Source organism: Salmo salar, chromosome 18 (genome assembly GCF_965601325.2).
Source record: "Salmo salar chromosome 18, fSalSal1, whole genome shotgun sequence".
Lineage (NCBI taxonomy): Eukaryota > Metazoa > Chordata > Actinopteri > Salmoniformes > Salmonidae > Salmo > Salmo salar.
Window position 1 is genome coordinate 87,584,802 of NC_138308.1, and position 26,869 is coordinate 87,611,670.

At 43.4% G+C, this 26,869-nt stretch overlaps 1 protein-coding gene across 1 annotated transcript; it reads right to left on the minus strand.

Moving 5' to 3' along the window:
- Nucleotides 1-527: 527 nt before the first annotated feature.
- On the minus strand, nucleotides 528-18,881 carry LOC106577898 (galactose-3-O-sulfotransferase 2). Its single transcript, XM_014156334.3, has 6 exons — nucleotides 18,405-18,881; nucleotides 16,681-16,800; nucleotides 13,071-13,221; nucleotides 12,816-12,962; nucleotides 8,089-8,209; nucleotides 528-7,279 (listed from the first exon to the last, which is right to left on the minus strand). Exons 1-6 carry the CDS (start codon nucleotides 18,425-18,427, stop codon nucleotides 6,453-6,455), a joined length of 1,389 nt encoding a protein of 462 aa, XP_014011809.1. The 5' UTR covers nucleotides 18,428-18,881; the 3' UTR covers nucleotides 528-6,452.
- Between the last annotated feature and the right edge of the window lie 7,988 nt (nucleotides 18,882-26,869).

Sequence of the window (26,869 nt, forward strand, 5' to 3'; positions counted from 1 at the left end):
TATTTAAATCTTAAATAGATAAGCCACTCAAAACCACACAAGGATCACAGGCAGAAGCTTTGTAAAACCAATGAATGAATGCATGCAGATATACTGTATATCGAGGTTTCAAACCAAGTATAAACATCTTCAAGTAACAGGGAGATAATGACATGTTAAATATAGTTTTCTGAAGTATTACCTACAATGTCTGCAAAAAGTATGCTCTCAAGTATGGTAGAATAGCCCCAATTTGAATGAGAATAAAAGTCATATCAAACCAGTACATTATGGTTGTTTGTTAATGTTAGGCCTATCAAAGAAAGTTTCTATTCCCTCGATTTACCCTAGTTACTATTTCCTTGGTTTCACCATAGAAATTAATTAAAGCATAATGATATCCATTCAATCAATAATACTATTTGGTGGAATGACAATGTATTTAAGTTACATTTTGTTGCTTCAACACCTTATTCTGTTGTTTTTTTTAATGGCAGTGAGAATGATTCAGGTCCCATGATTCCAGGTGAGTATTCTTCAAGTCAACATACATGAGACAAAAACCCTTTATTTCAATAGTGTACAGTACCATTCATTCTCACAGACATACAATATGTAACATGGTTCCCATCATGTGAGAATAGTGTATCAGGTCAATAGTAGAGAGGGCAACAGAAAAGTATCTTCATCACAGTACCACCCTTATTGAAAGAAATATGAATTTCACATAGGTGTTCCAAAACCACATGAATTTGCATGATCGTATGAGACGTTAATGTGGTAACACGTGACAACATGTGAAGACACGTGAAATGTTCCACATGGGAAATCATGTGGTTTTTCTGTACGGACATAGCAATCTGCACAAAGATGCCTTGAAAGTAGCCTGTGAGACTCTCAACCTCATGGGTAGAGTTGCCTTACAGGCTGCTTTCAAGAAGTGTAAATCCCATCACTTTAAAAATTAACAAGTTTGGAGGAACAAAATGACAATTTCTTACAGTATTGTCAGTAGATACATTTACCTATATCACTCACTGCTTTGTGTGTGTGTGTGTGTGTGTGTGTGTATGTATATTCTTGCCATTGCTTTAATGAATAAATAATTCATAATCGTGGTAACTTGGGTCACGTACTGTACATTGTGTGTTTGAATATTGTTAATATTATAATAATTATGTCTCAAAGAAATGGGATAATCAACATAATTAAATTGTGTATCAATGTGTGTATGTTTCCATTAGATCTTAAAATGTAAAAATAAATAAACAAAACAGTGCACTCCAGTCAAATTTACCTTAAAATAATACATACAATATATACAAGAAATATTAAAAAGTAATGATAAATACAGAAACTGTCATTTTTAAAGCCCTGTTCCCAAAATGTACAGTTTAAGGCAAAAAAAAAACTATTTTATTAGCGTTTGTATCTTCGTCATTCAACATTTTCTTTTTCTCTTAAAACCACCATCTCCGAGTCTTGGTCAAGACGATCAAAAACTACAAACATGGAGACAGTGAAATGGGCTTTTAGTTGAGAAGCCCACCATAACCGTAGTTCATAACATAGACACAATGAAAGACATAGCAGTTGATGTAACCAGTTGATAAAACTAAAAATAGAAATTGTTGGTTACAAGTCTAACCGTTGAAATACATTTAAAAATATATCTCAGTTGTGGATGAATCAACTGTATTGCTGTTGAGTAAACTGCCTGAACTCAACAACAAAAACGGCAGTTACCCAACGGAGTGTAGTATACTGAGATGAAATAAAATGATAAAACATCTCGCCTCATAACAGAACGGCGTAACAGGTTTTCCTTAAAAGGTGAATTTAACAGTTGTAAAACTGCAGTAGGCTAATGTGTCAATGTGATTGTGTAATAAATGTTCTAGGTTTTATGGGCAATGAATTCCTTGACTGTTTGTCACACACTAACAGACACCACTTTCACAATGGTAATACCAAGTCAGTTTTTTTCAATCCCTTTGGTGCAATTTTCACAAGTCTGTGGTATATTTTCACAACTCTAAGCACAGAAATCTAAAACAGATCATCAAAATGGCTCATATTTCAAAACTCTAAGCACATTTTCCATTGACTGAGCACCAAACAAATTCAGTGTCACTTGTTCACTGCACCGAATCACTCTTTCAATTCGAATGCATATTCATTATAAGTATCTGCTTTTCAAAACGCAATATTCACTTTACTTTTGATATGATTTTGTCAATTGCAAACAATACAATTAACTATTACTTAATCCAACTGCTCACTACTGAACCAACATGATGTAGTGCCTAGCTAACGTGTATAGCTTGATAACGGCTGAACACTGTCAATTTCAAATCATGTATGGATGTGGCTTTAAATACTACATCCTCCTTCTCCATCAGCCGGTGTGCTTCAATAGGACAAAGTGGAAAGACTCCCTATGTGCTACCATTATAGCGTAGTGTACAATGCACTGCTGAAATACCTAGGATTATACAGTATATAACAATACATTCCAGCCAGTATCTGAATTTCATTGATACATTAAGCTGATGAACTTCAAGCAGAGAGACAGGTGATACTGTGTCAGTTGACAAGTCATGTAGAAAAGGTGATATTGTACAATTATCCATGGGGCAGAAATGGAATACAACACCGTGGTACGTTTTTACCGTAGCCGACTGGTTTACAATACCACTATATCTGATTATTTGACCTACGTACTGTATGTACTGTAGTACTGTATAAGGATAATGAAACTAAAATTGTGCATGTCAAGTTAGTCAAATTCTGTATGGAAAAAGATATTTACAATCTACTATTCTTTCTAACCAGCACTTCAAAAATAACAGTTTTTACAATGTCTATCTTGTATTCTTTGCTATTGGATTCAATGTTAGTTCAAATTACTAAATGGTGAGCCTATCATTATCTGATGTATTGGCGACTAAACTAAATGTTGTATTTTATGGAAAACTTTGATTTGGCATGAATGACCCTGGGGTGAAAGATGTGTGCAACCTCAATGAATACACAATCAAAGGTTCTGAACATAAGACAGGAGGCATTACACGTGTTATCAGTTTAGAGTTTTGTACATAGAGCTTAGAAAATATACCACTTACATCTGAAAAATGTGCCTAAGTGATAAAAAAAAAAAAAAAAATGTAAATAGATTACACTGCACCTGGAGTGGTGAATGGAAAGGGAATCGATAGCTGTGGGTGTCCCTGCTGTCTAAAGAAGCTTCAGGTAAATTCTGTTCTGTTCAAAGATGCTGTGTCACACCAGCAAACTGACTTGGTCACAGATTCTCTCACAGATTCTCTCCAAAAATCACAGCTTGTTCGCCAAAGACATTAATACCTGTGTGTATCTTACACTAGTTAGATCGTCAACCAATAATAACATTCTGGTACTCAGTGGCCTCAGTGGTATTGCTATAGCCTGGTCTAAGATCAGTATAGGAGTTGGTTAATACAGCACAACTAGATCTGGGACCAGGCTATAGCATTACACCTCCACACCACCAGATGGCGTACCTTTATATATGCACCCCATGGTCACCTGACACCAATTGTGCTGGCTGGCTGGCTGTGCCACATAGACATGTGAGAATGCATTTCAATGAGCTTCCATGATTCACTTACGCTGTCAAGCATGACAGAGTACAGTGTGTGTGTGTGTTAAAATGTATATATTATGTAAGATATGATGTACATACGTGTTCTTGTATGTAAGGTATGCATGAGACGTACTCAGGCGTTACATGTGAATATCTATGTGAGGGGGTGGAATCATAGCTTGCACTGAAACCTACCATTGAGCCAGGGAAATACTGTGTATACTATTTTACATACTGTATGTACAGTGTATGAAAAGACACTAAAAAAAGGTTCATAGTCAGACTTGCTATCCATTCAACCACAGTGCTTGAGTTCAGATACAGTACATGTCGGTCCCTATCAAAGTACCATGTGTTAACATTAAAGGCCCAGTGCAGTCAAAATTATGTTATATAATTGATACCGCTGATGAAACTAACACTATAGAAGTTTTTTACATTTTTATTATCAGTGTTATTTCCTGATAGTGGCTGGTCGAAAAAAAAATATCTACACAGGACCTTCTAAATCAGCAGGCTTGCATGGTGACGTCACCATGGGATAAATTGTTTAATAGATAATAACAGAGTTAAAATCCTCTCTGCCAATAACAGCTAGTTCAGTCCAACCCACCCCCCCCCCCAAACTATTTTTGCCCTTTTTAATAGAAGTCTATTACTTAATTGGTAGCCAGACATTATTTGACATAAAAATGGCTGCATTGGGCCTTTAAGATGTTTTTCATCTATCGCTCTAGAAGACATCACAGTAAGGCCTATTGTGAAATTCACTGCTCTTCAATGCTGGCTTTGTATCAGTGGAGGCTGGTGTCACTTTAAATTATAGGACAGGCTCATTGTAATGGCATGAATAGAATGCTATCAAACACATGGAAACCATGTGATTGTTGCCGTTCCTTTCATTGCATTCCAGCCATTATGAGCGGTCCTCCTCACACCAGCCTCCGCTGCTTCATATGGACTACATTTTCTACGCCAGGCACACTGCATTCAGAGGGATGGATTCCATTCCGATCCTCAGTCAGAACATGCAATTCACATCATCCCTATCCCAGCATTTACAGTAGCTATGGCTGGCTGCCTGTTTGCTGTTTTAACATTAGCATTCAAGAAAAAGGTAAAAGCCGAGTTATTTTTCTAAAACCCCAAAAATGCTAACATTTTGATCGTGCAAGAGAAGTTGGACCTCAAAGCAGAGAAGCAAACTTTTTGAACGACAGTTGGCCCACAATGCAATGCAAATCCATTTCACGTCCACAGTGTTCATAAAGTCCAGAGGCCGAACTATACTGTGACATTCTGGGGAGCCTCTACTAGGAAACATTTTTTATTGGCCTAATAGTAAAGATATTATTATCATTTAACTGTAAAAATAAATTACATTTTAATGTGACATGAACACAACCAGTCATGAAGTTGTCTTCTGATTGTCAAACATATCACTTCAAAAAGTAGGCCACCTACGGCTGAGCACGTTCCTCCACTCCAAAATAATTCCAGCATCCAAACAGTGCACTATGCACACGCCATTTAATTAATCGAAAGAGACATCTGCTACAGACACCATCAGTATAATGACATTTGGTGATTGTCATTAGGCCTTCTACAGTGGGTGTATTCTTGGATGCCAAGGGAAGCCATGTTTCCCAAAAGATTTGAACAATAAAAAGAAAATTACAAAAATAAGTTTAGTAATTTTCCTTCAATTCGCAAAATGAATCTACATGTAACTGCCAAAATAAAGGAAACACTTGAGTAAATGAGGGAACAAAGTATATTGAAAGCAGGTGGTTCCACACAGGTGTGCTTCCTGAGTTAATTAAGCATTTAACATCCCATCATGCTTAGGGTCATGTATAGAAATGCCCAGTTGCCCATTATTTTGGCTACCATGACTAGAAGAGATCTCAGTGACTTTGAAAGAGAGGTCTCAAATGAGCATAGGGGGTTTAAAGGGTGTGTGTGTGTCACCAGATCTCAACCTAATTGAACACTTATGGGAGATTCTGGAGTGTTGCCTGAGACAGCATTTTCCACCGCCATCAACAAAACACCAAATTATGGAATTTGTCATGGAAGAATGGTGTCACATCGCTCCAATAGAGTTCCAGACACTTAGAGTTCCAGAATCTATGCCACGGCGGCAGGCACATTGAAGCTGTTCTGGCTCAACGCCCTATTAAGACACTTGATGTTGAGGTTTCCTTTATTTTGGCAGTTACTTGTACCTCACCAGAGAACGGATCAGAGCGTGAGAAACGCCGCCCCTGTCATACTTGTTTGGTCCCGACAGCATCAGATATATGGGCAACACATACTGAGCGGTAAGATTGATGCGTCTTGCTGTCGGTGCGTGTCTAGGTCAAATTATCAACCCCCCCCTCCCAAAAAAAAAAAATTGGGGGGGACTTTTGTTACCTTTAAAGGAGCTCATGTGTCATTCAGGGAAGCTTCCCCATAATTCGCACCCTTACAAAGTCAATATGAACATAAGGGAGTTATAACCAGTCATAACCGTTCATAAAGGAGTCATAAGACGTGCCAGAAAAAAGGGAATGTACAATAAAGTGGAGGTACAGCAGGGTTGGAGGGAGAATGGGTCTTTTGGAGTACTTCAGTAGTACTTGAGTAATAGAAATACTCAACAAGTGCTTGAGTACGAGTACACAGGCTCAGTCAGGGTTTAGTCTTATCCACTCCCCACCTGGAATTAATTCTGGATGGAAAACTATCTTATGTTCCTTTTCCCCTCTCTTCCACCTCTTCTTAATCCATCTCGCACCAATTTTTGGTTATTATTATTACTATGAGATAACCGACTCCCATCCCAGTCCCTCTCCTCCCCCATCTACCCTCCTCCCTCCACTCCCAGCTCTCCTGTCCGGAGTTGGGAGGAGGGGCCTTTCCTTACGTGGGCTCTCCCAGCAGGGATAGCTGGGGGCAGAGCCTGGGCAGGCTGGGGAGCTGCCCTGGGGAACTGCCTGGCATCCAGCAGGTCTTTATACTGGATCTCTGGCCTGATCATCCTCAGACAGGCCTGACGGGTAGCGTTGTCCAGCCCAGGATGGAGCTCATATCCTAGGATCTTCACAAAGCCGCTCTGGAAGGGCCTGATGTTCTTGTCCCGGATGCGGCTTGCCTCTACCGGCCTCCCACCTTCCCTCAGGCAAGCCTTAGCCAGCAACTCCCGGCGGGTCCGGAGTAGAACGACCTCTTGGTCCATTCTGGCTCTCCCAAAGCGATCCACTTCATCCCAGAAGGAGCGGTTGAACGCCTGATAGAGGTGCCAGTCCAGGGCGTTCCACTCCCGGAGCTTCTGGCGTTGGTTGTCTGTGAGAGCCAAGGCGGGGGGCTGAGCAGCGGCCGCTTTATCCACCCAGGAGCTGCCTCCACTGGACTTTTGCTGACGGGCGTTCAGGCTAAAGGAGACGACAGCGTCCTGAGGCCAACAGAGGGCGTGGCGGAGCAGTACCATGGATTCGTCGAAGTGCTCCGAGACCAGGATGAGTTTGAAGGCACGTCGGATGGCCACTTCACCTTGTTGCGCCAGTGTGGTGGAGAAGTTGGCGTTGTGGTCCAGGCCGAAGTCGAACCACAGCAGGTTGCGAGCGTAGTGGTTGTTACGGAGACGGGGGTCGTAGTACTTCCAGGGGTTGTCGGCGAAGTCTCCCAGGCCTGTCAGATTAAGATTAAAAAACCTAAATGTCCTCAATGAGGCTATTCATTTGATTGCATCCAGACTCTAAATACATTGGTGATGGGAGGGGGTCTATACAATTACATATCTCAACGTTATTTTGGATGATATTATATCGATACTAGCATTGGGATCAATTCCAGTCAATTCAGGAAGTACACTGAAATTACAATTTAAAATCTCATAAACGTTTTTCAATGAGGAAAATGTGGAATTGGAATTTGGTTAACATTCTGAATTGACTGGAATTGAAATAGAAATGACCCAGACCCTGACTGACTCCAAGTATGGATTTTTTTTAACTAGGTAGTTTAAAATATTGATGTATACTGTTGTTTTATTTTACATTTTTGTACTTTTTACCCCTTTTTCCTCCCCAATTTTGTGACATCCAATTAGCAGTCTTGTCCCATCGCTGCAACTCCTGTACGGACTCGGGAGAGGCGAAGGTCGAGAGCCATGCGTCCTCCGAAACACGACCCTGCCAAGCCGCACTGACACACTGCTCGCTTAACCCGGAAGCTAGCCGCACCAATGTGTTGGCGGAAACACCGAAGTCAGCGTGCATGCGCCCGGCCCACCACAAGGAGTTTCTAGAGCGCGATGAGACAAGGACATCCCGGATGGCCAAACCCTCCCCTAACCCGGACGACGCTGGGCCAATTGTGCACCGCCTCATGGGTCTCCCGGTCCCAGACGGCTGCGACACAGCCTGGGATTGAACCCGGGTCTTTATTGATACCGCTGCACCACTCCGGAGGCCTATGCACTATGATTTGATATGTACCTTTGGCTTTCCTGAAGGCAGGGGCAACGGCTTTGTAGTAGGCGTAGGACGACTCGGTGAGCGCTACAGGGTCACGAAGGATGGAGAAATAGAAGGTGTCGGCTGGCATCACCTTCCCTACCTGTAGTAGACCGCAGAAGAAGAGAGGTCAGAGGTGAGAGGTTAGAGGGGTCAAAGGTCATGGAGAAAGAAAATGAGTGACGGATGCCATCGTCAAACTGTTAGAATGTTATTTTAATGAAATCATGACATAGAAAACAGATCATATGAAGTTAGGTGCTGGCGTGCGCACTAATGAAAAATAAATGAGTCACACACACACTCCTGTCTTCATTACAGTATGAGATGCCTTCATCAGGTACAGGGTGGCATTATAGCAAACATTTTAGTAGGCCTAAATTAAATGTTTCCTTTATATTTTTAAGATGTAAAAAGGGGGATGTTGCTGCACTAGAGATAGAGGATAACCAGTGGTGTAAAGTACTTAAGTAGAAATAAAGTACTACTTAAGTAGTTTTTTGGGGGTATCTGTACTTTACTACATTCCTAAAGACAATAATGTACTTTTTACTCCCTACATTTTCCTTCACACCCAAAAGTACTCGTTACATTTTGGATGCTTAGCAGGACAGGAAAATATTCAAATTCACACACTTATCAAGAGAATACGTGGTCATCCCTACTGCCTCTGATCTGGTGGACTCACTAAACACAAATGCATAATTTGCAAATTATGTCTGTGTATTGGAGTGTGCCCCTGGCCATCCGTACATAAGAAATTTGAAAATATTTGAACTTTTACTTTTGATATTTAGGTATATTTAGAACCAAATACTTTTAGACTTTTACTTGAGTAGTATTTTACTGGCAAGCTCTTTCTTTTACTTGAGTAACTTTCTATTAAGGTACAGTTGAAGTCGGAAGTTTACATACACTTAGGTTGGAGTCATTAAAACAAATTTTTCAACCACTCCACAAATTTCTAATAAACAAACTATAGTTTTGGCAAGTCGGTTGGGACATCTACTTTGTGCATAACACAAGTAATTTTTCCAACAATTGTTTCAGAGATTATTTCACTTATAATTCACGGTATCACAATTCCAGTGGGTCAGAAGTTTACATGCACTAAGTCGACTGCCTTTAAACAGCTTGGAAAATTCCAGAAAATGATGTCATGGCTTTAGAAGCTTCTGATAGGCTAATTGACATCATTTGAGTCAATTGGAGGTGTACCTGTGGATGGGGCTAGGTCTACATAAGGGTGCTAATTTCAAAAAATTCACAAAAGCTCTGACGAAGGCCGTGAGGCCGATACGTAAGCTTATTAAAGATCAGTGATACTATCAAGAGCAGTGTGCGGTTTCCTTTTTCATATAAATGCATTAAAACACTTACATCTAGATGTTCCGCTAGCGGAACACCGCTCCAATATCCAATGATAGGGCGTGGCGCGAATTACAAACTCCTCAAAAATCCCCAAACTTCCATTTTTCAAACATATGACTATTTTATACCATTTTAAAGACAAGACTCTCCTTTATCTAACCACATTGTTCGATTTCAAAAAGGCTTTACAACGAAAGCAAAACATTAGATTATGTCAGGAGAGTACCCAGCCAGAAATAATCAGACACCCATTTTGCAAGCTAGCATATAATGTCACAAAAACCAAAACCACAGCTAAATGCAGCACTAAACTTTGATGATCTTCATCAGATGACACTCCTAGGACATTATGTTATACAATACATGCATGTTTTGTTCAATCAAGTTCATATTTATATCAAAAAACAGCTTTTTACATTAGCATGTGACGTTCAGAACTAGCATACCCACCGAAACTTCCGGTGAATTTACTAAATTACTCACGATAAACGTTCACAAAAAACAATTATTTTAAGAATTATAGATACAGAACTCCTTTATGCAATCGCTATGTCCGATTTTATAATAGCTTTTCGGTGAAAGCACATTTTGAAATATTCTGAGTAGATAGCCCGGCCATCATGGCTAGCTATTTTGACACCCACCAAGTTTGGCACTCACCAAACTCAGATTTACTGTAAGAAAAATTGGATTACCTTTGCTGTTCTTCGTCAGAATGCACTCCCAGGACTTCTACTTCAACAACAAATGTTGGTTTGGTTCCAAATAATCCATAGTTATATCCAAATAGCGGCATTTTGTTCTTGCGTTCAAGACACTATCCGAAGGGTGACGCGCCGGCGCATATCGTGACAAAAAAATTCAAAATATTCCATTACCGTACTTCGAAGCATGTCAAACGCTGTTAAAAATCAATTTCTATGCGATTTTTCTCGTAAAATAGCGATAATATTCCGACCGGGTGACGTTGTTTTCGTTCAAAGACTGAAAATGTAAAATGGACTCTTCACGTGCACCCGTTTCATTGTTCTCAGATCGACCACTATCCAAATGCGCTACTGTTTTTCAGCCAGGGACTGCAGAGTCATCATTCAACGTTCTGGCGCCTTCTGAGAGCCTATGGGAGTCTTATAAAATGTCACGTTACAGCAGAGATCCTCTATAGAAGGCCAAGAAATGGTGAGAGAGGGCACTTCCTGTTTAGAATCTTCTCAGGTTTTGGCCTGCCATATGAGTTCTGTTATACTCACAGAGACCATTCAAACAGTTTTAGAAACTTTAGGGTATTTTCTATCCAAACCAAACAATTATATGCATATTCTAGTTTCTGGGCAGGAGTAATAACCAGATTAAATCGGGTACGTTTTTTTATCCGGCTGTGAAAATACCTCCCCCTATCCTAAACAGGTTAAGGTACCACGTTCATCTATACAAACAATAGTACGCAAGTATAAACACCATGGGACCATGCAGCCGTAATACAGCTCAGGAAGGAGACGCGTTCTGTCTCCTAGAGATGAACGTACTTTGGTGCGAAAAGTGCAAATCAATCCCAGAACAACAGCAAAGGACCTTGTGAAGATGCTGTAGGAAACAGGTGCAAAAGTATCTATATCCACAGTAAAACGAGTGCTATATCAACATAACCTGAAAGCCTGCTCAGCAAGGAAGAAGCCACTGCTCCAAAACCACCATAAAAAAAGCCCGACTACGGTTTGCAACTGCACATGGGGACAAAGATCATACTTTTTGGAGAAATGTCCTCTGGTTTGATGAAACAAAAATAGAACTGTTTGGCCATAATGACCATCGTTATGTTTGGAGGAAAAAGGGGGACGCTTGCAAGCCGAAGAACACCATCCCAACCGTGAAGCACGGGGGTGGCAGCATCATGTTGTGGGGGTGCTTTGCTGCAGGAGGGACTGGTGCACTTCACAAAATAGATGGCATCATGAGGCAGGAAAATTATGTGGATATATTGAAGCAACATCTCAAGACATCAGTCAGGATGTTAAAGCTTGGTCGCAAATGGGTCTTCCAAATGGACAATGACCCCAAGCATACTTCCAAAGTTGTGGCAAAATGGCTTAAGGACAACAAAGTCAAGGTATTGGAGTGGCCATCACAAAGCCCTGACCGCCATCCCAAAGAAAAGTTGTGGACAGAACTGAAAAAGCATGTGCGAGCAAGGAGGCCTACAAACCTGACTCAGTTACATCGGCTCTGTCAGGAAGAATGGGCCAACATTCACCCAACTTATTGTGGGATGCTTGTGGAAGGCTACCTGAAACGATTGACCCAAGTTAAACAATTTAAAGGCAATGCTACCAAATACTAATTGAGTGCATGTAAACTTCTGACCCACTGGGAATGTGATGACAGAAATAAAATCTGAAATAAATTATTCTCTCTACTATTATTCTGACATTTCACATTCTTAATATAAAGTGGTGGTCCTAACTGACCTAAGACAGGGAATTTTTACTTGGATTAAATGTCAGGAATTATGAAAAACTGAGTTTAAATGTATTTGGCTAAGGTGTATGTAAACTTCCGACTTCAACTGTATCTATACTTTTACTCAAGTAGTATTTTACTGGGTAACTTTCACTTTTACTTGAGTAACTTTCTATTAAGGTATCTATACTTTTACTCTACTATGACATTTGGGTACTTGTTCCACCACTGCAGACCACACAAAATGTCAGCATGCACTGTCATCTCAAACTAAGAAACCCATTTTAGTTCTGGTTGTCCTGTTATCAAAAGTAATACACACACAGCATCGCTCCTTCTTCAGTTATAATACGTAGCCAACTCCTGTTGAAACATTCACCTACATACAACTTAAACATTCAGTCCTTTCTTTTCCAACAGTGACATGAGTAGTTAACAAAACACTTGACAGACCTACAGAAGATATCATCAGCTCCATGCAAATTACAATCTGTGTTTTGCTAACATACGACAATACTAAAACATTTGATTTTACTTTATTTAATTTCCTCAAGAAATAAAATGCCAACATGTATTTCTAGAATACATTTTTAAAAACATTGCTAAACATACACATTAATACAGGGGGAAAAATACAATAACTTTGATAATCTGAAACTAAAACCTTCAAATAAAATGTGGGAAATGTTCTACTTTTATAATTTTGGGGCGTATCTGGGGAGTATTCATTGCGGAAACCGTTTAAGAACCAAATGGAAGTGCAACAGTGCAAAACAAGAGTTTCTATTGGATAAATTCAGGTAGGTCCCTCCCTGTTTTGTTCCGTTTAAGAAACGTTTTGCAACAATTGACGTAATGAATACGCCCCTGAAGTAACGTACCTCTGGTTTGTTGAAGCGCATGTGGTTTCCCATGATGCTGAAATCTGCCACATGTGGCCCTCTGTAACCTTTGACCCTGTGGGCGTTGAAAGAGAGGGGGTAGCCGAACTGATACCCCAGAGGCAGGGCGAAGCGCAGGTCCTTCTCCTAGAAGAAGAATCCAATTGCCAGATGAGGTTTACAGTATTTTTGCACAGCTTTGTGCTCTTTTGAAACACAAAAATGTTTCCCTGAATGTGGAGATGGAGTCTGTACCTCTCCGTATCGGTAGAGAATGTTGAGGACGGTGCTGCTGGCTGTCTTGTGGGTTTTCAGGAACATGACGTGGCTGCGTGGCCGACAGGAGCCCAGAGACGGGCCCTGGCCATCGGACGAGAACAACCACCGCGACCTGTCCTGCTGGAGGCTACAGACAGACAGACAGACAGACATCAACATTCTCTGTCTGTCTACATTTACATTTTAGTCATTTAGCAGACGCGCTTATCCAGAGCGACTTACAGTAGTGAAAGCATACATTTTTTCCCTGTACTTGTCCCCCGTGGGAATCAAACCCACAACCCTGGCGTTGCAAACACCGTAGACAGACAGACAGACAGAATATCAATAAGACAGGTTAGATTGTAATAATTTAGCAGACACTTATCCATACAACAGCTGGACCACTGAAAGAGAGCAGGGACGCTAGTTCTCCGCAGAAGGCAGAAGGATTTATCCAAAAACCCTAGGTTAAAACTGCCAGATGTGGAGAGAAAGTCAGGCAAAGGGAGAAAGAGAGAAGAATGAAAGAGAGAGAAAGTTATTGAGAGAGTGAGGAAGAGAGAGAAAGAGTATGAAAGAATGGGACAGAGAGAGGGAGAAAAGCAGCAACAACAAAAAAAACTACAAGATTAAGAACATGTCTCTAGTGTACAAAACAACAAATTACATTAAAGTGTGTCGATTCGCTGGAGTGTGTGGCTGGGTTAGTGGCCAAATATCTGGCCCCAAGGCACTATACAGTGAGGGAAAAAAAAGTATTTGATCCCCTGCTGATTTTGTACGTTTTCCCACTGTCAAAGAAATGATCAGTCTATAATTTTAATGGTAGGTTTATCTGAACAGTGAGAGACAGAATAACAACAAAAAAATCCAGGAAAACACATGTCAAAAATGTTATAAATTGATTTGCATTTTAATGAGGGAAATAAGTATTTGACCCCCTCTCAATCAGAAAGATTTCTGGCTCCCAGGTGTCTTTTATACAGGTAATGAGCTGAGATTAGGAGCACACTCTTAAAGGGAGTGCTCCTAATCTCAGTTTGTTACCTGTATAAAAGACACCTGTCCACAGAAGCAATCAATCAAATTCCAAACTCTCCACCATGGCCAAGACCAAAGAGATCTCCAAGGATGTCAGGGACAAGATTGTAGACCTACACAAGGCTGGAATGGGCTACAAGACCATCACCAAGCAGCTTGGTGAGAAGGTGACAACATTTGGTGTGATTATTCGCAAATGGAAGAAACACAAAATAACTGACAATATCCCTCGGCCTGGGGCTCCATGCAAGATATCACCTCGTGGCATTGCAATGATCATGAGAACGGTGAGGATTCAGCCCAGAACTACACGGGAGGATCTTGTCAATGATCTCAAGGCAGCTGGGACCATAGTTACCAAGAAAACAATTGGTTACACACTACGCCGTGAAGGACTGAAATCCTGCAGCGCCCGCATGGTCCCCCTGCTCAAGAAAGCACATATACATGCCCATCTGAAGTTTGCCAATGAACATCTGAATGATTCGGAGGACAACTGGGTGAAAGTGTTGTGGTCAGATGAGACCAAAATGGAGCTCTTTGGCATCAACTCAACTCGCCGTGTTTGGAGGAGGAGGAATGCTGCCTATGACCCCAAGAACACCATCAAACATGGAGGTGGAAACATTATGCTTTGGGGGTGTTTTTCTGCTAAGGGGACAGGACAACTTCACCGTATCAAAGAGACGATGGGCAGGGCCATGTACCGTCAACTCTTGGGTGAGAACATCCTTCCCTCAGCCAGGGCATTGAAAATGGGTCGTGGATGGGTATTCCAGCATGACAATGACCCAAAACACACAGCCAAGGCAACAAAGGAGTGGCTCAAGAAGAAGCACATTAATTAAGGTCCTGGAGTGGCCTAGCCAGTCTCCAGACCTTAATCCCATAGAAAATCTGTGGAGGGAGCTGAAGGTTCGAGTTGCCAAACGTCAGCCTCGAAACCTTAATGACTTGGAGAAGATCTGCAAAGAGGAGTGGGACAAAATCCCTCCTGAGATGTGTGCAAACCTGGTGGCCAACTACAAGAAACGTCTGACCTTTGATTGCCAACAAGGGTTTTGCCACCAAGTACTAAGTCATGTTTTGCAGAGGGGTCAAATACTTATTTCCCTCATTAAAATGCAAATCAATTTATAACATTTTTGACATCTGTTTTTTCTGGATTTTTTGTTGTTGTTATTCTGTCTCTCACTGTTCAAAATAAACCTACCATTAAAATTATAGACTGATCATTTCTTTGTCAGTGGGCAAACGTATAAAATCAGCAGGAGATCAAATACTTTTTTCCCTCACTGTACCTAAAGCTTTAGTGTGTGTCCCAACTTCTCAATTTCAAAAATTATTTATTGGCATGACAAAAGAAAAATGGTGTATTGCTGCTTTGGCAATACACAATGTAACCTACCCAACCCAAGGCCCATATAGCTAAAGCTTGTATCCTAATAAGCTGTTTTGTTATGTTGTTTTGTGCACAAGTATTTGTTGAAGAGTTTCTTGTATACCCATATGGGCTGTGAACCAAATGGTGAATGACTGTTGTTGATTTATATTATTTCAATCTATAAAGCACCAGGAAATACATCTAAGTCTTACCAAGAGCATGACAGCCTAGAGATCCAGTCAAACCAGTCCTGCTGTCTTCGGTTCTGCCTCATCTGTTCTGTTATCTGTCTATGCACCCACCATAGGGCTCCCGAGTGGCGCAGCGGTCTAAGGCACTGCATCTCAGTGCTAGAGACGTCACTACAGACCCTGGTTCGATTCCTGGCTGTATCACAACTGGCCATGATTGGGAGTCCCATAGGGCGACGCACAATTGGCCCAGCACCGTCCGGTATAGGCCGTCATTGTAAATAAGAATTTGTTCTTAACTGACTTGCCTAGTTACATTTTTTTTTAATAAAAAAAAAAACAGTGGAGGCTGATGGGAGGAGGAGCTATAGGAGGATGGACTACCTTTACGCAGTTATAGAAGAGACAGCTCTGTCCTCTTAGTCTTTTCTAATCTATTTTCATAACACAACACAGATATAGAGTAATAACAGAAGAAGATGATGAATGCTCGGCAATGAAAAGCCAACTGACATTTACTCCTGAGGTGCTGACCTGTTGCACCCTCTACAACCACTGTGATTATTATTATTTGACCCTGCTGGTCATCTATGAACATTTTAACATCTTGGCCATGTTCTGTTATAATCTCCACCCGGCACAGCCAGAAGAGGACTGGCCACCCCTCAGAGCCTGGTTCCTCTCTAGGTTCCTGCCTTTCTAGGGAGTTTTTCCTAGCCACCGTGATTCTACATCTGCATTGCTTGCTGGGTTTCTGTATAGCACTTTGTGACATTGGCTGATGTAAAAAGGGTTTTTATAAATACATTTGATTTGATTGATGATGGTGGTGAAGTAGAACAACAACAAAAGCTGCAGGGCGGGTGCAGCCATAGAAGTTGGCAAGACAGCACAAACTGATCTGGGACCGGGTTAGGTGACCAGGCTAAGAGCTAAGTGGCCAGGCTAGAGGCTAGGTGGCCAGGCTAAAAGCTAGATGACCTCTGACCTTTTGTTGTAGATGACTCCCAGGAGCTGTCCTGCGAAGGCAATGGCCACGAATACCAGCAGGGCCTTCCAGAGCCACGTGGGCCCCACCCGATAGCACCCCAGCCCAAGACGCATCCTCCTGGGCAGAGAGAGAGAAAAATAAATATTATTATTATTGTTATGTTATTATTTAAGGGTCCAGATCCACATAGGCCCCAGCCGCATCCTTCTGGGGAGAGAGAGAGACAGAGGCTGGGAGGGAGAGAATTGCAAAGGGTCATCAAACAAATATGATATAACACACCAAGCTAATATAAGGGGAGGGGAGAGGGGGAGACAGAAAGGACAAATAAATATGGAGAACAGAAAGAGGGAGTGTGAGAGCTCGGAGAGAGGCAGAGTTGTATGGCTCACCAAACAAATATGACTTGAGGGTTGTGAAGACCAGCATCATTCAGCTAGTACAGTACACTCTGAGTCTGATGTTGTTCAGACTCAGTGTACATTACTATAAACAGAGCAGTGAATGACAATTTATCAGCGCTACGACGCTTGCAAAATCGTGGGAGTAGACAAAAAATACATTTTTAGGGGGAGGGGGGTGAACTCAGTTGGGCTCTCAATTTACTGTTGCAAGTTAGAACAGTAGACTACACAAGATGCAATTTCGAAATGTGTTTTTTTCTCTTATGTCGGTCACTGATAGTCACTCAATTAGCCCATGTCAGCTAACATTTTTTAGATTGGTAAATTAGTCTAGCGGCCAGCTATCTAAACTAAGTAATCATGGTCGAATTACCGGCCACAATAGATTTTCAGTTTAACTCAGATATAACAACCCGTAAACATAACCGTCCACCCTATGGAAAGATGTGTTGAATTGCAGGAAATTTGCTCATAGCAAAATGTGTACAATTGCCCGAAATTAACTAATGCCCATCCCTGGTTTAGTGGTACTGTAATTAAAACAATGGACTATGCAAAGCCTCACTGACTCACTGTTCACCACTGGACGTTTTGCATGAAGAACTTAAACAAATGCCAGAACAATAACATGCATTGTACTGCTAGATAGCCGGTTACAGTTCTCACCAACTGTCCCACTGTAATGTTTGTCACAGTATCTATAACCACCCACGCTTCGGTAAGTGCTACAATACACGGATGTATTACTATAATAAAATAATTGATAAAAACGGAGATAGAGGGGGGGAATATACTTAATGCCCAGATGTTCAATCAAGAACAAAGATTTCCGGGCTGAAAAATGAATCAAGCAATTACACAAGAACAGCATAGCGTTTATTGAAAATTAATTTCGCTTGATAGCCTACAACATAGCCGAATCATAAACAGCGTCTGCCAAAGCACGGATTTGATTTTGTCACACAAGCATGCATGATGATTCGACTTGCTACAAGCAAGGCAGCCAATGGCGAGGCGAAGTTAGGCTATATTTCGAGACGCCAACATACATTATATAACGCAATGACTGCTCAATGAAGAGTATAAGCAAGACACATTCTCGTACGAACGAAAGGGGGGGGGGGCTTTGTTTGGTAAGGCAAAGGCTTCTCTCCTTTCAGGTCCTGTCTGCACGGACCACAGCAGCGGTCACTATCAATCTCAGCTTCAGTTTAAATCATAATTTCAGAGCCCTATCTATCGTTCTCAACCACCGTTGTGCTCCCGCCGCCAATGCAAGCCCCCGGTCCCGACCGAACATAACCCCGATGTGCTTACCTCGCTCTCCGTTTGAAAACCATGATAGAACTGGGCCCGTTTCGGTGTTGTGGTGCAGTGGTTGGCTGCAGCAGCAGCCACCGTGCATCTCGACGGCTTGAGCCCTGGCCGTGCCTTGACCCGAAAACCACCGACTATAGGCTTCAAAATAATCAAGCCAGCGAGAGATATAGTACAACGGGTATTATTGTCGCCTGTATAAAATACCAGAGGTTTTTGCTTTACGACTGTAGTGTACAGTATTGGGCGTACATTCCGCGGCCGCCGTCAAAGTGCTGATTGTCAAGCTTTTATTTTGCGCCCTTCTTTCCTGGTTGGCTGCTCCTTCAAGGCTCCATGATAAAACATGTTTGGTATGCGGGTGTGTGATGAGAGGCGGGGGAGTAACACACACAGATAGAGATTGCTGTGCCCACTGCACTGTGATTCGGTTGAGCTCTGACGTCATGGATCTAGCCTTCGGGTAGTTTGCTCGGATGATGCATGACAGAACGAACGAAGGTGCAGAGTCCTGAGGGGTGTCCTATAGCAACAGGGGCAGACTGGGATCAGACATCGGCTCTGGAATTTCTAACACAATGGCCCATTTTTTCCCCTTGAATCCATGAATAGCCCAATAATTATCATTTTGAGCAACAAAAAAACTATACTGAACCAAAATATAAACTCAACATGCAACAATTTTACGTATTACAGTTCATATAAGGAAGTCAGTCAATTGAAATACATTCATTAGGCCGAACCTATGGATTTCACATGACTGGGCATGGGGGGCCTGGGATGGCATAGGCCCACCCACTTGGGAGCCAGGCCCACCCACTGGGGAGTCAGGATCAGCCAATCAGAAGGATTTTTTGGGGCCTTCCTTTTTTTATATATATTTACAGACGGAAATACTCCTCAGTTTCATGGCTGGTCTCAGACGATCCCGTAAGTGAAGAGGTCCTGGGCTGGCGTGGTCTGCTACACGTGGTCTGCGGTTGTGAGGCCGGATGGTCATACTGCCAAAATCTCTAAAACCACGTTGGAGGCTGCTTATGGTAAAGAAATTAACATTCAATTCTCTGTCAACAGCTATGGTGGCCATTCCTGCAGTCAGCATGCCAATTGCACGCTCCCTCAAAACTTAAGACATCTGTGGCATTGTGTTGATTGACAAAACTGCACATTTTAGAGTGGCCTTTTATTCAAATCAAATTGTATTTGTCACATGCGCCGAATACAACAGATGTAGACCTTACCGTGAAATGCTTCCTTACAAGCCCTTATCTAATAATGCAGTTCAAGAAATAGAGTTAATAAAATATTTACTAAATAAAGTAAAAAAATAGAATCAATCAAAAAGTTACACATACATTTACATAACAATAACGAGGCTATACCGGTACCGAGTCAATGTGCGTGGGTACAGGTTAGTCGAGGTAATTTGCATAGATAATTAACAACAAGTAGTAGCAGGGGGGTCAATGTAAATAGTCCAGGTGGCCATTTCATTAGTTGTTCAGCAGTCTTATGGCTTGGGGGTAGAAGTTGTTAAGAAGCCTTATGTTTCTAGACTTGGTGCTCCGGTACCGCTTTCCCTGTGGTAACAGAGAGAACAGTCTATGACTTGGGTGACTGGAGTCGAGGACAATTTTTTTGTGCCTTCCTCTGACACCGCCTACTATATAGGTCCTGGATATCAGCAAGCTTGGCCCCTGTGATATACTGGGCCGTATGCACTACCCTCTGTAGCGCCTTATACCAGGTGGTGATGCAACCGATCGATGGTGCAGCTGTATAACTTTTTGAGGATCTGGGGACCCATGCCAAATATTTTCAGTCTCCTGAGGGGGAAAAGGTGTTGTCGTGCCCTCTTCACAACTGTCTTGGTGTGTTTGGACCATGATAGTTTGTTGGTGATGTGGACACCAAGGAACTTGAAACTCTTGACCTGCTCCACTTCAGCACCGTCGATGTTAAGGTGGGACTGTTCAACTCTCCTTTTCCTATAGTCCACAATCAGCTCCTTTGTCTTGCTCACATTGAAAGAGAGGTTGTTGTCCTAGAAACACACTGACAGTTCTCTGACTACCTCCCTATAGGCTGTCTCATCGTTGTCGATGATCAGGCCTACCACTGTTGTGTCATCAGCAAACTTAATGATGGTGTTGAAGTCGTGCTTGGCCACACAGTCGTGGTTGAACAGGGAGTACTAAGAGGGGACTAAGCATGCACCCCTGGGGACCCCAGTGTTGAGGATCAACGTGGCAGATGTGTTGTTGCCTACCTTACCATGTGGGGGCGGCCCGTCAGGAAGTCCAGGATCCAGTTGCAGAGGGAGGTGTTTAGTCCCAGGGTCCTTAGCTTAGTGATGAGCTTTGTGGGCACTATGATGTTGAACGCTGAGCTGTAGTCAATGAATAGCATTCTCACATAGGTAGAAAGAGGAGGAAGGGAAGCGCTACTGAGGTACACAATAGTACATTTTGGTAGACAGAAGGTGCTCTTTGGTAAAAGGGGTGAATTGGTCATCAAAAAGAAAGGAGGACCAAGGCACTCTTCATATAAAGAATTTAAATGACTTTATTAGTATGGCATGTTCAATAGAAACAAGGTTTAAAAAAAAATCTGACACGTTTCGGCTGCATGGCCTTCGTCAGGGAGTACAAAGAAATAATTCAATGTCCTCTTTTTAACAGCTTTTCCAATTAGCCCTAATTTGAAGAGGGAGTGGTTACATAGGTGTTCCTTTTGTTCAGGTGGGAAAGGACAGTGTGGCATGCGATTGAGTCACCTGTGGATCTGTTGGGGCAAGACAGGAATGTCAGTGTTCTGCCATGGCCGATCTCAATCCCATTGAGCACATCTGGGACCTGTTGGATCGGAGGGTGAGGGCTAGGGCCATTCCCGCCAGAAATGTCCGGGAACATGCAGGTGCCTTGGTGGAAGAGTGGGGTAACATCTCACAGCAAGAACTGGCAAATCTAGTGCAGTCCATGAGGATGAGATGCACTGCAGTACTTAATGCAGCTGGTGGCCACACCAGATACTGACTGTTACTTTTGATTTTGCCCCCCCACTCCCTTTGTTCAGGGACACATTATTCAATTTCTGTTAGTCACATGTCTGTGGAACTTGTTCAGTTTATGTCTCAGTTGTTGAATCTTGTGTTCATGCAAATATTTACACATGTTAAGTTTGCTAAAAATAAACACAGTTGACAGTTCTTTTTTTGCTGTTTAGAACTCAATGGGTTTTCTTTAATGGAAGCGTGTAACGATCGTCGTCGGGTGACGAGGAAGCGGACCAAAACGCAGCTGGGAGCGAACACATGTTTATTCTTTACACTGAATTAAACACGTACACAAAAAAACAAGAAAATGCCGATACGTTAACTGCTCTTAACACAAAGAGACAACACCCCACAAACCGCGTGGGGGGAAAAAGGAACTTAAATGTTATCCCAATCAGAGACAACTAGCGACAGCTGTCTCTGATTGGGAATCGACAGAACCCAACATAGAAATAAGCCACATAGAGCTAACACAAGGAAACAAACCCAGGAAAAATACCCAACATGACACACCCTGACCCAAAATACCCGAGTTCACCTGGTCAGGGCGTGACAGTACCCCCCCCCCCCCCAACGGTGCGTACTCCCGGCGGACCAAACTTAAGTCTATTAGGGGGGGGAACCCGGGTGGGCGCCTCACCCTCGGTGGAGGCTCTGGCCCCGGGCGTGTTCTTTCCCCCGCCTCCACCTTAGCCCTACCCCTCTGGCCCGGACTGGACCACTGTGGAGCGGCATGCTCAGGCTCTGGAGCGGAGCCGTCGACCGGAACAGGATTGGGCACCGGTGGACCGGACACGGGCCGTGCCGGACTGGGAACACGCACCACTGGCTTGGTGCGGGCAGCAGGAACGGGCCGGGCCGGACTGGGAACACGCACCACTGGCTTGGTGCGGGGAGCACTAATCAAATTAGTGATCAATCAATAATAGACTCGTACACTCAGACCCAGCCACACAATGACTAGACCAGCTAGTGTAATGGCTAGCTGACTGTCTGACCCAGCCACACAATGACAATCTACTGTATATACAGTTGAAGTCGGAAGTTTACATACACTTAGGTTGGAATCATTAAAACTCATTTTTCAACGAATCCACAAATTTCTTGTTAAAAACGATAGTTTTGGCAAGTCTGTTAGGACATCTACTTTGTGCATGACACAAGTCATTTTTCCAACAATTGTTTACAGACAGATTATTTCACTTACAATTCCCTGTATCACAATTCCAGTGGGTCACATACACTAGTTTACATACACTAAGTTGACTGTGCCTTTAAACAGCTTGGAAAATTCCAGAAAATGATGTCATGGCTTTAGAAGCTTCTGATAGGCTAATTGACATAATTTGAGTCAATTGGAGGTGTACCTGTGGATGTATTTCAAGGCCTACCTTCAAACTCGGTGCCTCTTTGCTTGACATCATGGGAAAATCTAAAGAAATCAGCCAAGGCCTCAGAAAACAAATGTCAACCTGTCACGACTCTTACCGTAGGTAGCTCCCCCTCCTGTTCGGGTGGCCCTCGGCGGTCGTCGTCGCCGGCCTACTAGCTGCCACTGATTTCCTTTTCCCATTTTTGTTGATTGTGTGCACCTGTTTTTGGTTTGGGCTGATTAGCTGGGCTATTTTAGCCAGGAGGCCCACCTGCTCTGTGTGCGGGATTGTTTGGTACTGTATTGCTTGTGTATGCGCGCTCATTTGTATTTTTGAAGTGCGAGTACATATTTTGCACCGACCTGTTTTTGTCCCATGTGTTTGGGCACGTTGGTTTTGGTGTGCGCTCTAATTCGCTGTTGGGGCGGCTTGTGTTTTGCCGTTGTGTGTTAAATAAATAACACTACCCTGCATTCTCTGCCTCCTGCTCCTGACTCTGCACCCACTACGCCCTAGCGTTACACAACCTCCACAAGTCTGGTTCATCCTTGGGAGCAATTTCCAAACGCCTGAAGTTACCACGTTCATCTGTACAAACAATAGTACGCAAGTATAAACACCATGGAACCACGCATCCGTCATACTGCTCAGGAAGGAGACGTGTTCTGTCTCCTAGAGATGAACGTACTTTGGTGTGAAAAGTGCAAATCAATCCCAGAACAACAGCAAAAGACCTTGTGAAGATGCTGGAGGAAACTGGTACAAAAGTATCTATATCCACAGTAAAATGAGTCCTATATCGACATAACCTGAAAGGCCGCTCAGCAAGGAAGAAGCCACTGCTCCAAAAACGCCATGAAAAACCAGACTACGGTTTGCAACTGCACATGGGGACAAAGATCGTACTTTCTGGAGAAATGTCCTCTGGTCTGATGAAACAAAAATAGAACTGTTTGGCCATAATGACCATCGGAAAAAGGGGGAGGCTTGCAAGCCGAAGAACACCATCCCAACCGTGAAGCACGGGGGTGGCAGCATCATGTTGTGGGGGTGCTTTGCTGCAGGAGGGGCTGGTGCACTTCACAAAATAGATGGCTTCATGAGGAAGGAAAATTATGCGGATATATTGAAGCAACATCTCAAGACATCAATCAGGAAGTTAAAGCTTGGTCGCAAATGGGTCTTCCAAATGGACAATGACCCCAAGCATACTTCCAAAGTTGTGGCAAAATGGCTTAAGGACAACAAAGTCAAGGTATTGGAGTGGCCATCACAAAGCCATGACCTCAATCCTATAGAAAATTTGTGGGCAGAACTGAAAGTCTGTGTGAGGAAGGAGGCCTACAAACCTGACTCAGTTACACCAGCTTTGTCAGGATATCCATATGGACCAGTACATCACTGGGGCTAAGCTGCCTGCCATCCAGGACCTCTACACCAGTCGGTGTCAGAGGAAGGCCCTGACAGCCACCCAAGTCATAGACTGTTCTCTCTACTTCCGCAAGGCAATCGGAACCGGAGTGCCAAGTCTAGGACAAAAAGGCTTCTCAACAGTTTTTCCCCCCAAGCCTGCCGTAGCCGTCAGGATGCTGCCGTAGCCGTCAGGATGCTCTCAATGTTGCAGCTGTAGAACGTTTGGAGGATCTCAGGACCCATGCCAATCTTTTTAGTTTCCTGAGGGGGAATAGGCTTTATCGTGCCCTCTTCACGACTGTCTTGGTGTGTTTGGACCATTCTAGTTTGTTATTGATGTGGACACCAAGGAACTTGAAGCTCTCAACCTGCTCCACTACAGCCCCGTCGATGAGAATGGGGGCGTGCTCGGTCATCCTTTTCCTATAGTCCACAATCATCGCCATAGTCTTGGTTACGTTGAGGGATAGGTTGTTTTTCTGGCACCACCCGGCCAGGTCTCTGACCTCCTCCTCCCTATCTTCCCTATGCAAACTTAATGGTGTTGGAGTCGTGCCTGGCCATGCAGTTGTGGGTGAACAGGGAGTACAGGAGGGGACTGAGCACGCACCCCTGGGGAGCTCCAGTGTTGAGGATCAGCGCGGCAGATATATTGCTACCTACCCTCACCACCTGGGAGCGGCCGGTCAGGAAGACCAGGATCCAGTTGCAGAGGGAGGTGTTTAGTCCCAGGATTCTTTGCTTAGTGATGAGCTTTGAGGGTACTCTGGTGTTGAACGCTGAGCTATAGTCAATGAATAGCATTCTCACATAAGTGTTCCTTTTGTCCAGGTGGGAAATGGCAGTGTGGAGTGCAATAGAGATTGCCTCATCTGTGGATCTGTTTTGGTGGTATGCAAATTGGAGTGGGTGTAGGGTTTCTGGGATAATGGTGTTGATGTGAGCCATTACCAACCTTTCAAAGAACTTCATGGCTATGGACGTGAGTGCTACGGGTCAGTAGTCATTTAGGCAGGTTGCCTTTGTGTTCTTGGGCACAGGGACTATGGTGGTCTGCTTGAAACATGTTGGAATTACAGACTCAATCAAGGACATGTTGAAAATGTCAGTGAAGACACCTGCCAGTTGGTTAGCACATTCCCGGAGCAAATATCCTGGTAATCTGTCTGGCCCCGCAGCCTTGTGTATGTTGACCTGTTTAAAGGTCTTACACACGTAGGCTTCAGAGAGTGTGATCACACAGTCATCCGGAACAGCTGATGCTCTCATGCATGCCTCAGTGTTGCATGCCTCGAAGCGAGCATAGAAGTGATTTAGCTCGTCTGGTAGGCTCGTGTCACTGGGCAGCTCGCGGCTGTGCTTCCCTTTGTAGTCTGTAATAGTTTGCAAGCCCTGCCACATAAGACGAGCGTCAGAGCCGGTGTAGTATGGTATCTTAGCCCTATATTGACACTTTGCATGTTTGATGGTTTGTCGCAGGGCATAGCGGGATTTCGTGTAAGCTTCCGGGTTAGAATCCCGCACCTTGAAAGTGGCAACTCTACCCTTTAGCTCAGTGCGAATATTGCCTGTAATCCATGGCTTCTGGTTGGGGTATGTACATACAGTCACTGTGGGGACGACGTCCTCAATATATTTATTGATAAAGCCAGTGACTGATGTGGTGTACTCCTCAATGCCATCGGAGGAATCCCGGGAACATTTTCCAGTCTGTGATAGCAAAACAGTCCTGTAGCTTAGCATCTGCTTCATCTGACCATTTTTTCATAGACCGAGTCACTGGTGCTTCCTGCTTTAATTTTTGCTTGTAAGCAGTAATCAGGAGGATAGAGTTGTGGTAGGATTTACCAAATGGAGGGCGAGGAATAGCTTTGTACGCGTCTCTGTGTGTGGAGTACAGGTGATCTAGAATTTTTTCCCTCTGGTTGCACATTTAACATGTTGATAGAAATTTTGTTGTACTGATTTAAGTTTCCCTGCATTAAAGTCTCCGGCCACTAGGAGCGCCGCCTCTGGGTGAGTGGTTTCCAGTTTGCTTATTTCCTTATACAGCTGACTGAGTGTGGTCTTAGTGCCAGCATCTGTCTGTGGTGGTAAATAAACAGCGTGTCCTGCAATTTATCACAATATACTGTACTTCAGGCGAGCAAAATCTAGAGACTTCCTTAAATTTCGTGCACCAGCTGTTGTTTACAAATACCAGGCTGGAGAGACGCACTGGAGACCGGATGCGTGGAGCAGGCACAGGATATACTGGGCCGTGGAGGGGCACTGGAGGTCTGGAGCGTAGGGCTAGCACAACCCATCCTGGCTGGATGCTCACTTTAGCCCGGCAAGTGCGGGGCACTGGTACAGGACGCACTGGGCTGTGAAGGCGCACTGGCGACACAGTGCGTAGAGCTGGTGCAGGACATCCTGGACCGAGGAGGCGTACTGGAGACCAGGAGCGCTGAGCCGGCACAACCCATCCTGGCTGAATGCTCACTTTAGCCCGGCAAATGCAGGGAGCCGGCGACAAGCGCACCGGGCTGTGAATGCGCACTGGGGATACCGTACGCATCACCGCATAGCACGGTGCCTGACTGGTCACACGCTCCCCACGGTAAGCACGGGGAGTTGGCTCA